Source organism: Myotis brandtii, unplaced genomic scaffold, assembly GCF_000412655.1.
Source record: "Myotis brandtii unplaced genomic scaffold, ASM41265v1 scaffold803, whole genome shotgun sequence".
NCBI lineage: Eukaryota > Metazoa > Chordata > Mammalia > Chiroptera > Vespertilionidae > Myotis > Myotis brandtii.
This window is the reverse complement of record NW_005371234.1, coordinates 706,191-717,468: the sequence shown is the minus strand read 5'-3', so window position 1 is coordinate 717,468 and position 11,278 is coordinate 706,191. Positions and strand designations below refer to the sequence as shown.

General features: G+C 58.1%; 1 protein-coding gene across 6 annotated transcripts in view; it reads right to left on the bottom strand.

Moving 5' to 3' along the window:
• The window catches only part of CIC (capicua transcriptional repressor), a 28,332-nt gene that overhangs the window by 15,409 nt on the left and 1,645 nt on the right, over nt 1-11,278 (bottom strand). For 5 of the 6 annotated variants that reach the window (XM_014531429.1, XM_014531426.1, XM_014531427.1 and 2 more), the window contains one exon: nt 6,035-8,836. In XM_014531429.1, coding sequence (XP_014386915.1) covers nt 6,035-8,825 — 2,791 coding nt within the window. In that variant the 5' untranslated portion in view covers nt 8,826-8,836. Of the gene's footprint in view, nt 1-6,034; nt 8,837-11,259 lie in introns of those variants that run through there. The other variant, XM_005883892.1, reaches the window with a different exon arrangement.

Below are 11,278 nucleotides of genomic sequence, written 5' to 3'. Positions count from 1 at the left end.
GCCCCAGTGCGAGGGCGCGGCTGCTCAGGGGTTAATGGCACAGAGGTGGGGGAACCAGTCTCCGCCAATCGGCGTCGTCGGGCTCGACAGCGGCCAATAGGAAGGACAGAGGCCCGACGGGGGGCCTACCCCCTGGGGCGCGGGAACCTGTGCCCCTTGGTACCCGCGGAGGCTGGGCGCGGCCCTCAAGGGGTGAACGTCCAGATCTACAAAGCCCCGGGTACACGGTCTCCCCGCCGTTTCGCAAGAAACAGGCCCAGGGGAGGATAGGATCTTGCAGTCAGGAGGTGGTGGCACGGTCGGGATTTGAACCCAGGTCTGCCTGGCTTCACAATCTGCTTTCCTGCGGAAATGGGGAGACGGGAGTTCCCTGGCCCAGGCTCCCGTGGGGAGCGGGAATAGGGGATGGGGTGCGGGCGGAGGAGGCGGCGCGACGGGCTAGGATCCAGCCGCCTGCGGTGCAGTCGCTGCCGCCGGTGGTAATGGGAGCCAGACGCCGTCGCCGCCGCTAATGCGCCTCCCTCCCGGCCCCTTTTTCGCCGCATGCGCGCGCGGCCGCCCCGCGGTCCTGCAGCCAGCCACCGCCAGGAGGCAGCCTGACCTCTCACAGCTCTTGGTGCGGAGGGGGGGCGGCGGTGTCTTGCAGGAAATCTCCAAGAATCACTCCTGCTACCTCACAAACTCCTCTCTCCCCCCAAGTCATCCTCTTCTTTCCAGCCTAGGCCTCCTTTCTCTCCAGTGCAGTCTTCCGGGATCTTTGACACCCAGGTGCAACCTTTTCCCTCCCCTGCTCTAAACCCTTTCTTGGCTCTTCAGGGGCTGGCATTCAACCCTGGCCTCATTGGAGCTGTCCTCCATGGCACCCTTCTGCCAAGCCTAGGCTCTAGTGTCAGCTTCAGCCTCAACTAACCACTAACAGGTCATGCACTTTCACCCTCCTGGCCTTTGCTCCCGTGCTGCCTTGGCCTGGATCGCCCTTCCCTTTCTTTCAACTACCCTGAAATCCACTCATTCCTCCTGCTTCAGCTCAAATTCCCTCCAATCAGAAGCCTTCCTAAACCTCCCTCATCACCTGGCATTGAGCGAGAGTTGTCTCTATCCTCTGGATTCCCCAGATTCTGTACCTCCCTGTCATCCTTGCCTGTGCCTGCAGCCACATCTGCCTTCCCCACCCACTTACCCCAGGACTGTTTAATCTGGGCCTGGTGGAACAATGAGGAGGGACTTCTGGTGGTAGAGATGGGATTCACTGTTTGAGACAAAACAAATTCTGGTGGGCAGAATGTGGATCTGGTTTGGGGGAGTCAGAAGACCCTCAGCCCCTCTTTGGGCCTCATTTTCCCCACCTGCCCAAGCATAGTTTGTGGGCACTGCTTGATCTGAGGTCCTACTTGTTGGGGTGGACTACATGTGGGGCTCAGTTAAATAGAGCTGGCACCATATGTGTTTCCTGAAAGGTGGTGGTGGAGAGGGAGGGGGTACAGGGTGATCTGGGTCATGCCCTCTAGCAGTGAGTGGGCACAGGAGCTGCTTTCCTACTGCTCCCCCACAGCCGGATCTCCTAGCTTGGCCTGCACAGCCCCCGCCTTCCTGCCTGCCTTGGGAACAGGTGCTTGGGTGTAGATAGGTCTGCAGATGGCTCCTAACACCTCTCAGCAGGGTTCAGGGACAGTGTTGGAAAGTTAATTTGTCCCAGGGCCTGGACCACTTCCCAACACACTCCAAGAAGGAAGTAGGGGACTGATGTTTAGCAACTGTCCACTGACTTCAAGGAACAAAGCACCTAATGTGCACAAGGTGGCGGTGGGGGCTAGAATGGAGGCCGAATGTCAGTCTATAGAGTGGGAGAAGGGAGGCCAGGAGATAGGGTAAGGCTGGTGCAGAGACACAGGGGGCCAAAACAGAAAGAGGGTGGGATGAAAACTCAGACAAGGACTGATGTCTAGGGAGAAACAAACCAAGAAAGGTAGAGAGAGCCAGACTCAGAGAAAAACAGACAGACTGAACTCCAGAAGAGAGAGAGATTCAGGCCCAGAAGTGGAAACCTAGACACAGACATAGGAACCCAAGGGAGAGACAGACAGGCAGACAAACCCAGGAGAAGGGGCACTGCCTGTCAATATGGGTAGCCAGGCTGACCCTGGGTTCTGGAAGGAAGGCTGTGCCAGGAACTGGGCTGAGACATCTGGCCTCCTGGGCTGGGGCTACAGGCCCTGGGGCGGCTTCCTTTCCTGGGGAGCAGGGGGAGGGTCACAGGGAGGTGGCCATGGCAGCTGGCTGGCCTGGCCATGTGCAGAATGTGGAGAATGCCTCCGCCTGCCCCGGCATGTCCCCCAGCGGAAGCAAGTGCCTGACAGGGGGCAGAAGCAGGCAGGCTGCCCAGCAGCCCCCTCACACCTGCTGCCCTGAATGAGGGTCAGGCTCTGGCATGGGCAGGCAGAAGAGGCCAGGACTACACCTTCATTATGCCACTGGGCACCATCTGCCCTATCTGGACCTCTGAGAAAGCCCCAAGGTGCCACCTCCCAAGGGTATAGGGAGGCCTCTGGGAGAAGAACAAAAGGGCCTGCTGGCTGGGAACATGAGGGCAACCTGGATACCTCAGCATGGGTGTTGTCAGAAAGGTGCGGCTCAGAACCGACAGGACAGGCACTGGACAAGTTCTGACGACCAGGTGGCCTCCAGCAAGGGGCCTCCTCCTTAACTGAACCCCAGATTTCCCCAACAACTGGACTGGTAATTCCTACTTCACAGCATTGGGTGAATTCGATAAAATTACCCCACACCTGAGCCTGGGCACATGTTAAATGCTGAATAAAGGTTACAGCCCTGGCCAGTTGCTCAGTGGTTACAGTGCCGGCCTGTGGACTAGAGGGTCACAGGTTCGATTCCAGTCAAGGGCATGTACCTTGGTTGCAGGCTCAATCCTGGCCCTGGTCAGAATGCGTGCAGGAGGCAACCAGTCGATGTATCTCTCTCACATCGGCGTTTCTCTCTATCCCTCCCCCTCCCTCTCTCACTCTCTCTCTCTCTCATCGGCGTTTCTCTCTATCCCTCCCCCTCCCTCTCTCTCTCTCACTCTCTCTCTCTCAAAATCAATGGGAAAAATATCCTCATGTGTGGATTAACAAAAATTAAACAAGAAAAAGAAAAGAATGCTTACAATGATTTCTTCATCGTTGTTACTGAGAGCGCTTAAGAGCCTGGGCTGCCCTAGCTGGTTTGGCTCAGTGGATAGAGCAGGGGTCCTCAAACTACGGCCCGCGGGCCACATGCAAATACAAATATTGTATTTGTTCCCGTTTTGTTTTTTTACTTCAAAATAAGATATGTGCAGTGTGCATAGGAATTTGTTCATAGTTTTTTTTTAAACTATAGTCCGGCCCTCCAACGGTCTGAGGGACAGTGAACTGGCCCCCTGTTTAAAAAGTTTGAGGACCCCTGGGATAGAGTGTTGGCCTGCGGACTAAAGGGTCCCAGGTTCGATTCCAGCCAAGGGCACATGCCTGGGTTGCGGGCCCAATCCCCAGTAGGGGACCTGCTGGAGGCAGCCAATCAATGATTTTCATCATTGATGTTTCTCTCTCTCTCCCCTTCTCCCTTTCTCTCTGAAATCAATAAAGAAATATATTTAAAAAAGAAAGAAAGAAAGAAAAAAAAGAGCCTGGGCTGTGGAGCCAGACAGCCTGGGTTTAAATCCTGCATCATATCCTAGCTGGTGACCTGGGACAAATCTTGGGCTGCCGTTTCCTCCTCTGTATACTGGAAATAAGAAAGTGTCCTAACCTCCTGTGAGGTTATGAGGATTCAGTCAGTAAATATTCAGTCAGCACTTACTGAGGAGTGAGCCAGGCACATGCATGGGTAGTGCTCAATAAATTATTATTACTGTAACTTCTGATAGGAAGAGTCCTGTGATCTGGAGATCAGGAGACTTGGTTCAAGGCCCAGTCCTGCTCCTCCCTGGCTGGATGAACTCAATCAGGACTCTTTTCTGTCGGTGCCTCATTTTTCCTATCTGGAAAATGATGGCAGGAACCCTTGCCCGGCCTGCCCTTGTAGATCTCAGGTCACCTGCATTAGTGCCATCCCTCCCCACAAGCCAGTAGATATGAGATGATGCTATGAGGGCAATGTCTGGGGTTGTAGGCATGTAAGTAGGGGGTGCCAGGGGTGGGGGTTAGAGTTCATTTTCTTCATCTGCTTAAAGACAGAAATCCCTGCTATGCCCACTTCTGTGGAATTTTGCTCATATTAACTACAATAACAAATGTAAAAACTGTAGGAAGTGGGGCAAAAAAACACAGCTCACAACTTCAGTATATGAGCATGGGAGTAAGCAGAGCCCCTGTGTCCCTGTGCCCTGGCTCTGGGCTGAAGCTCTAGGAGGGCAGGGCCTGAGCTCCTTCCTACGTTGGCCTCTGCCCCAGCCCAAGCCACAGCAGCTCCGTCCTTCCTGTCTCCCTGCCTCTAAAAAAAGCCATGGTCAGATTGGCTCAAAACCTTCCATGGCTCCCTAGTGCCCTCAGGATCAGGTTCACAAGTCTCATAATGGCCCTCTATTATCTGACCCTTGCTCTCCAATACAGTTGCACATCCCAACACTCACCCACCATCCACAGCCAGTCTTTGCATATTCAACATCTTTCAAATACTTGCTTTTGCCTCAAAGCCTTTGCTTCTGCACGTTCCCTTTGCCTGCAGGTTTTCCTGCTGGCCTTGGCAGGCTCACTTCTGCACACCCCTCAAGTCTCACTTTAGAAGGTTTTGGCCCCTCCTCCAAGAAGTCCTCCCCAGCTTCCCACATCCCTGCCCTGACCTCTCTGGACAGTCACTGTCTGGGCAGTCTGTCTACACCAGGGATGGTGAGCCCTCTGAGGGCAAGGCTGTGTCCTCGGCACCAACCAGCACAGGACCAGGCACAGAGGGGGCCCTCAGTCAACAGTGGAATCATAAGTAAACAAGAAAAAGATGCTAGGGAAAGGGCTGGTGATGGGTCTGTCACACTCCCTGAGAGTTGCTCTGACAAGGCCCAGCCTGGCCTGGGCCCCTGTCTCTCCAGCACCATCTCAGAAATGCTACTCTCTCCAACCCTGGCCTTAGCCCTCCAGCCACACTGGCTTTCCTCAGCTGTGCTCCTACTGGCCGTGGAGCCTGCCTTCCCACTGGCCACCTAGGAAGCTCTTCCATCCCATGGTTGCTGATTTCAACTCATCCTTCAACTCTTGCATTACACACCCTGTCCTCAGGGCAGCCAGACTAGATTCATACCTGGATTCAAACCAGGGCACAATGCCCAACACAGCCCCAGCTCCCCTCCAGGGCACCGACAGCACCTGTGATGTTTACTGGGCACCATGGTGAAGATGAGGCCTCCAGTCCTGGTCTTGCCACCTCCCGGCACAAGGACCTATTGGAGCCTCAGTCTTCCCATCTGTAACCAGCACTACGGCCCAGTGGTCACAAGCCAGCCTGTTTGAAGGCTGACTCCAGGATTTACTAGCCACGTGAACCTGTGCAAGTTACTAACCTGATCTTAGTTTTCTCTACAGGAGCACACTCATAGCACCTACCTGTTAGGGTTGTTAAGAAGACTAAAGGAGCTAATATTTGAAAAGGGCTTAGAGCAGGGCCCTTATGTTGTTAAGTGTTGCATCATGGAGTGGGTGTGAGGGTTCAGCAAGATAACCCATGCGAAGTTCTTATCACGGTAATGCCCCCCACCAGTCCTCCAAACATGAGAAGTGTCATCGTGATTACCATCTCCAACAGTTCCCCCAACAGCTCTACTCAGGATGGTTCCATGGACCCCCTCGACAGTATCTTCCCAACAAGGCCTCTGGAAGCACTGCATTGAGCCTCCCAAGTCCAGTCCTTTGCCCGACACATGAATTCCCACTGGAACATCTATGAGGAGAGGCCAGCCTCCCCTTGAATCCCTCCCAAGGTAGGAGCTCCTCTTGAGAGCTAGTCTGAAAGTAGCCCTGCTCAAAATGACCTATAGGAGCCTCAGTCTATCCACTGCACCTCTTACCTGTCCCAGGTCGGCCCATGATGACTTCCTTCTTAGGAGCAGGATGGCTGGTGTAGCTGCTGGGCACCAGGACGGGCAACAGGGCAGCAGGTGAGGGATGGAAGGCCACTGGCTGGAAGGGCGAGGAAGCCAGGCCAAAGGTGGGCATCGGCTGGGCCACAGCAGTCGGCGCAGCTGGAGGCACAGTTATGGGTACAGGAGCCGGCAGAGGTGGGGGCAGGCCAGGCTTCCCACTGGCCACCCCAGGGGGTACCGGGGTCTCTCGGCAGCCCCGCCCAGGTCCTACAGCCCGAGCCTCCCCAGCAGTGCCCACCTCCCCAGGGAATTTGGAAGGTAGCGGCACATCAGGGTTTCGGACAATAACAGGTGAATCCCGTTGCACAGCAGGCACCCTGCGCACAGAGGGTCCGGGATCTGAAGTCAGGCCAGCAGGTGGGGGCAACAGCAGCAATGGTGAGGGCTGGCGGGAGCGGGAGAAGGGCACAGCAGGTGACACAGCCCGGAAGCCGGCCGGTGTGGAGGATGTAGGTGTATGGGACACTGAGTCCACACCAGAGTCTAGGCTGTCACTCTTGGGGAAGTCTGGGGCAGCTCCTCCACCCCCTGTACCAGGGGCTCCCAATGTCCCTGGGTGGGGCAGCAGCTCCGTCTTCCGCCGCCCAGGGCTGATGGGCACGGTGAAGGTCAGGTTGGTCTGAAAGGTGGGTAGGATGCCGGAGGAATGGCGCTCTCGGGGAGCAGGTGGCGGTGGGTGGGAGCCCAGGTCTGGTGGTGTCAGCACGCCTGCCTTAGGGGTACTGGCGCTCAGATGGCGACTGCGAACAGCAGTGCGTTGGATGACTGGGGACGCATTGATGGGGCTGAAGTTGGCTGGACGAAAGCCGAAGAGTGGTGAGGGTGAGGGTGAGGGTGCTGGCGAGAAGGGCGACTGCGTAGAGACTGGGGAGAAGGAGGGCGTGCCTGAGCGGGAACTGCCCAAGGACACCAGCATCACTGCTGCCTCACACTCATCAAACTCAAAGCGTGACAGGTCAGCAGGGGCTACAAGGCGTGGACGTGAGTCTCCACGAGCTGCCACACTGCTGGCCTCGCTGTCCCTCGATGTCTCATCACCCCAGTCGAACTCGGTGCTGCCCTCACGAGCTGCCGCGCCTGCAGGCCGCCCGGCCCCACCTGGGCCACTGTCAGCCAGGCCCTCCATCTCCTTGGTTCGCATGGACAGGTGACGGGAGCAGTAGCCCCGCCGCTGAGACTCCTTCATGCAGCCATCTCGCGAGCACAGCCGCCGCCATTGCTTGCCGTTGAATTTTTTACGGATTCCATTAGGCGTGCAGACCACATCACCCTTCTTGTACTTCTGCTGGGCGGCTGTCAGTGGTGTACGGGCACGGGCGGCTGGAGCAGCCCCCTTCTCCAAAGAGGCCACGCTACTGCTACGGCTGCCACCCTGGCTCCCCTCCTGGCAGGGTGAGGGCTGCTCGCCAGGGCGGCCTGGGCCTGCAAAGGCTGGGGATTTGGGTGGCGGCGACAGGAGCTGGGGTGGGGCCAGTGGGAGCAGGGCCGGAGTGCCCTGGGCTGGCGGGTGCTTCTCCGTGCCCTCCTGACAAGGCCCCAGATTGCCACCAAAGCTGATCTTGGAGACCTCGGCATCCTCGGGCTGCTTGGGGTCCAGGGCAGCAGGACAGGATGGCAGGGAGGCCCCTGGCTCGGCCTGCTCCTCCTCGGGGCCCACGGGGGGCTTCTTCGACAGGGCCTCCAGTTCCCAAGGGGGTCTAAGCAGGCGAAGGCTGGAGCGAGCCACCCATATGGCCTCCTCAGGCTCATGACGGGACAGCTGTGACGGCTGTTGGAGGGCGGCTGGTGGGCCCAGCTGGGAGCCAAGACCAGGGCTGAGGCGGACCTTGTACGCAGCTGGCTTCGTGGTCACCTCCACCACCACACCCTCACGATAGGCAGCCACGCCAGGGTCCACACAGGTACAGACAGCCGTGCCCACCACCAGCGCACCTGGGGGTGGCATGGCATCCAAAACCACATCCACACCACCACCGCTGGGCGCCCCCTCGTAGAAAGTCAGGGCCCGGTCCCCAGGGAACTGCACACCCAAGTCCTGGCTTCGGCGCACCTGGCGGACCACAGCTGGCAGGAAGAGGCCATCCTCACGTCGAGCCAACACCCGCTGCGATCGCAGCTGCCGCATGTCATAGCTGCCACTGGTGCCACCTGGGGGCCACAGGCCTGGCCCACAACCTTCGGCTGGCTCATCCTCCAGATCAGCTGAGTGCTCACTGGCTGTGTCGGTGGAGGAAGAGCGGGCAGAAGTGGGTGGCTGTGGAGGAACACCCAGAGCGCCAGCTTCCTCAGGGGTCCCTGCCCGCTCCTCAGGGGCCCCAGCTGCCCCACAGCTGCCACTGCCAGCACCATGCTCCTCCACATACTTCTTCTTGGGTGCCCGTGACTTGAACGTGGCTGTCTTTCGGCTGAGTGGAGGCTCCCAGCGGCCTGCCTCACCCTCTGCCTTGGGGTCCTCAGCTGGGCCTGGGGCCGGGTCATCAGGGCGTAGCTCTAGGGGGAGCCCCTCAGCCCCTGAGGCCTGCTGGGCCTCCTCCTCCTCCCCCTCCTCAGCCTCTTCTGGGCCCGGCTGCGGCTGTCCCTCGTAGTCCTCTTCCTCTGGCTTGTCACCCTCCCCAGCCCCTCGCCGCCTCAGGGCCTTGGCCCTGGTGGCTGGTGGGGACTTGCCTCCACTGATAGGACCTGGGAGGCCAGCACACGCCTTCTTCATTGGCTTCATCTTTTGTCCACCTGCAGAGTGGAAGGGCAGACAAGGGTCATCGGGAGCAATTCAGGAATCCCCCAGACCCAGTGTTCCCCAGAGTTCCTACTTGCTGAGGTTCCTGCCTCAACTCCATGATCCTCGAGGCCTCCTTCCTGGCTGTCCCCAACTCATAATGGGCCCCTGGCCAGCAACCAGACACAGAGTGGCACCCATGTTCCATGAGCTCTTCCCTCTGGCTCCTCAGGGACACTCACATACATTTGCTCCCTCTGCAGAAGACACAGCAGGCACATGCACACACTCTGCCTGCCCTACGGCGACACAGAAGCACTAATGGGTCACACCTATGGAGCACTCACTCTGTGCCACCCCTGGGCTAAACTTGCCTTTATTAACCTATTTCATCCTCAAACATCCCTAAGAGACAAAGGCTACTAACAGCCCATTTCACACTTGAGGAAGCTGTGGCACAGAGAGATCAAGCAACCTGTCCAAATTAATCTAGCCAGTAAACAGAGAGCTAGGGTCTGAACCCAGGCATTCTGGCTCCAGAGTCTGTCCTCCTAACCATCTCAGTGTGCTGCCTGTCACATGACTCAGAGGGCACACTTCCTTGCACTGTCACCGTCCACAGAGCACACGCACGCACACACGCACACGCACAGTCACAGAAAGGGAGGTAACTGGGCTGTGATGTGAGCTTCTCTCCATCTCCCCCCGCCCCACCCCACTGAGTGGCACGGCCTGGCATTGTGGGAAGGAGTGGGCAGCTGAGAGACCCGAGGAACGGCTGCCCACTCTGCTCTGTACCCTGGGCCTGCCGGGTAGAACCATCTTCCCAGATCCTGGCAGGGAGCAGGCAGGGGCATGTCTGAGGCAAGAGCTCATACCCAGCACTGCCACGGGGCTGCGCATGAGCACACACACGCACACAAACACACACACTCACACACACACAGGCACACACATACACGTCATCACACAGCGGGACATGGATCTACACCCCAGGGTTCCCCTGTCCCACTGGATGGGAGCCTGCCCTGCCCCCATAGCACCCAGTGTGATACCCACAAGCCCAGCTCCCCTCTTCTGGCCTGTATGAATCCCCACCCTGGTGGGGCTGGCTGGGTTAGCTCTGGCAAGGTGGCTGAGCTGGCCAGGCCCCCCTAACCTCCAATTGTGCCCCCTGACTCCAGGTGGGTGTAAGTGGGAGAAGGTCAAAGAAAGCAGGACAAGCGCAGCTGGCCAACCTCACCCACTTCCTGAACAGTCATTACTGCCCGCCCCCTTTCAAGCTACCCTGAGAAAAGAAAAGGGAAAAAACTTTACTCTGAAGTGACTAAAAGAACCTGAGGAGCTGAAAGGGGGCCTTGGCGGTGGGGTGAGGGTGGGGATGTTGAAGGAGCCCAGGACCACAAACCAAACATAATCAGAGGCACCCCTGATTCAAGTCTTCAGGGACCCCTGACCCCATGCTCTCCTACTTGAGGCCTGCTGCTCCTGTGGACCCTGTAGTCCCAGGCTGCCCCTTCCCTAAGCCAATCCTGTGGTCCTCACAGGCAGAGCCTGGAGAGACCGGGGTTTCTCAAACGGAGGAAGGCACCCAAGTGCCCAAGAGTTGGACAACCACCACCACCTTCCCCCCACTGACCCGCTAGGCCACCAACCTGGGAACAGAAACCCAGCCCCAAGTCCTGCCCAAAAACAAACCTCTGCATACTCCACCAGGGCCTACATCAGCACTGCCTGGCACCCCTGGACTACCGCCCGGCCCAGCCTCTCCACCCCAGAGCCAAGCTCTTTCTTTCCCCTGGGGCCTACTCTCTTCCTGTCCACCTTCTCTGGGTAACTCCCACTCAATGCCCCGTGGACCCTCACCCCCGTCAGAATCTGAGCAGTAACTCCTGAAGCCCAGTCCAGCCCAGGCCCCGGCCCTTCAGGGTCTCATGCCCTCTGCTCCCATCAGCCCCCCTGGCACCACCTTCTCTGCCACTCTCTCTCCCATCCTGTCACCACCTCTATCCCTACCTCTCTCCTCACAGGCCCTAAGCCCCCTCCTTAGTCACCCACCCTTGCCATTCTCATCTGTCTTTGTCACCTCTTCCTCCCAGTCACCTCCTATCAGCCATCTCTGGACCTGCCACCTTCTCTCCCCATCACCTCTCCTTGTCATCCCCTCCAACTCTGTCCCCTCCCTCTCCCTGTCACCCTGATCTAGTACTGTCACCCCTCCATTCCTGTTACCCATTCTCTGCACACCAGCCTCTCCTAATCACTCCTTTTCTGTCCCGCCTCCTACCTACCACTTCTTCCACTCTGTCTACCCTTCCCACCATCCCACCCACCCTTTTTCCCCTGTACCCCCTCCCCGTCCCTGCCACCTGTCCCCTCTCAGCCCCCAGCACCCCAAATCTCCCCTGCCCGTGTCAGCCCTGGACCCGCCCCTCACCTCGGGCTCAGCGGGTTTC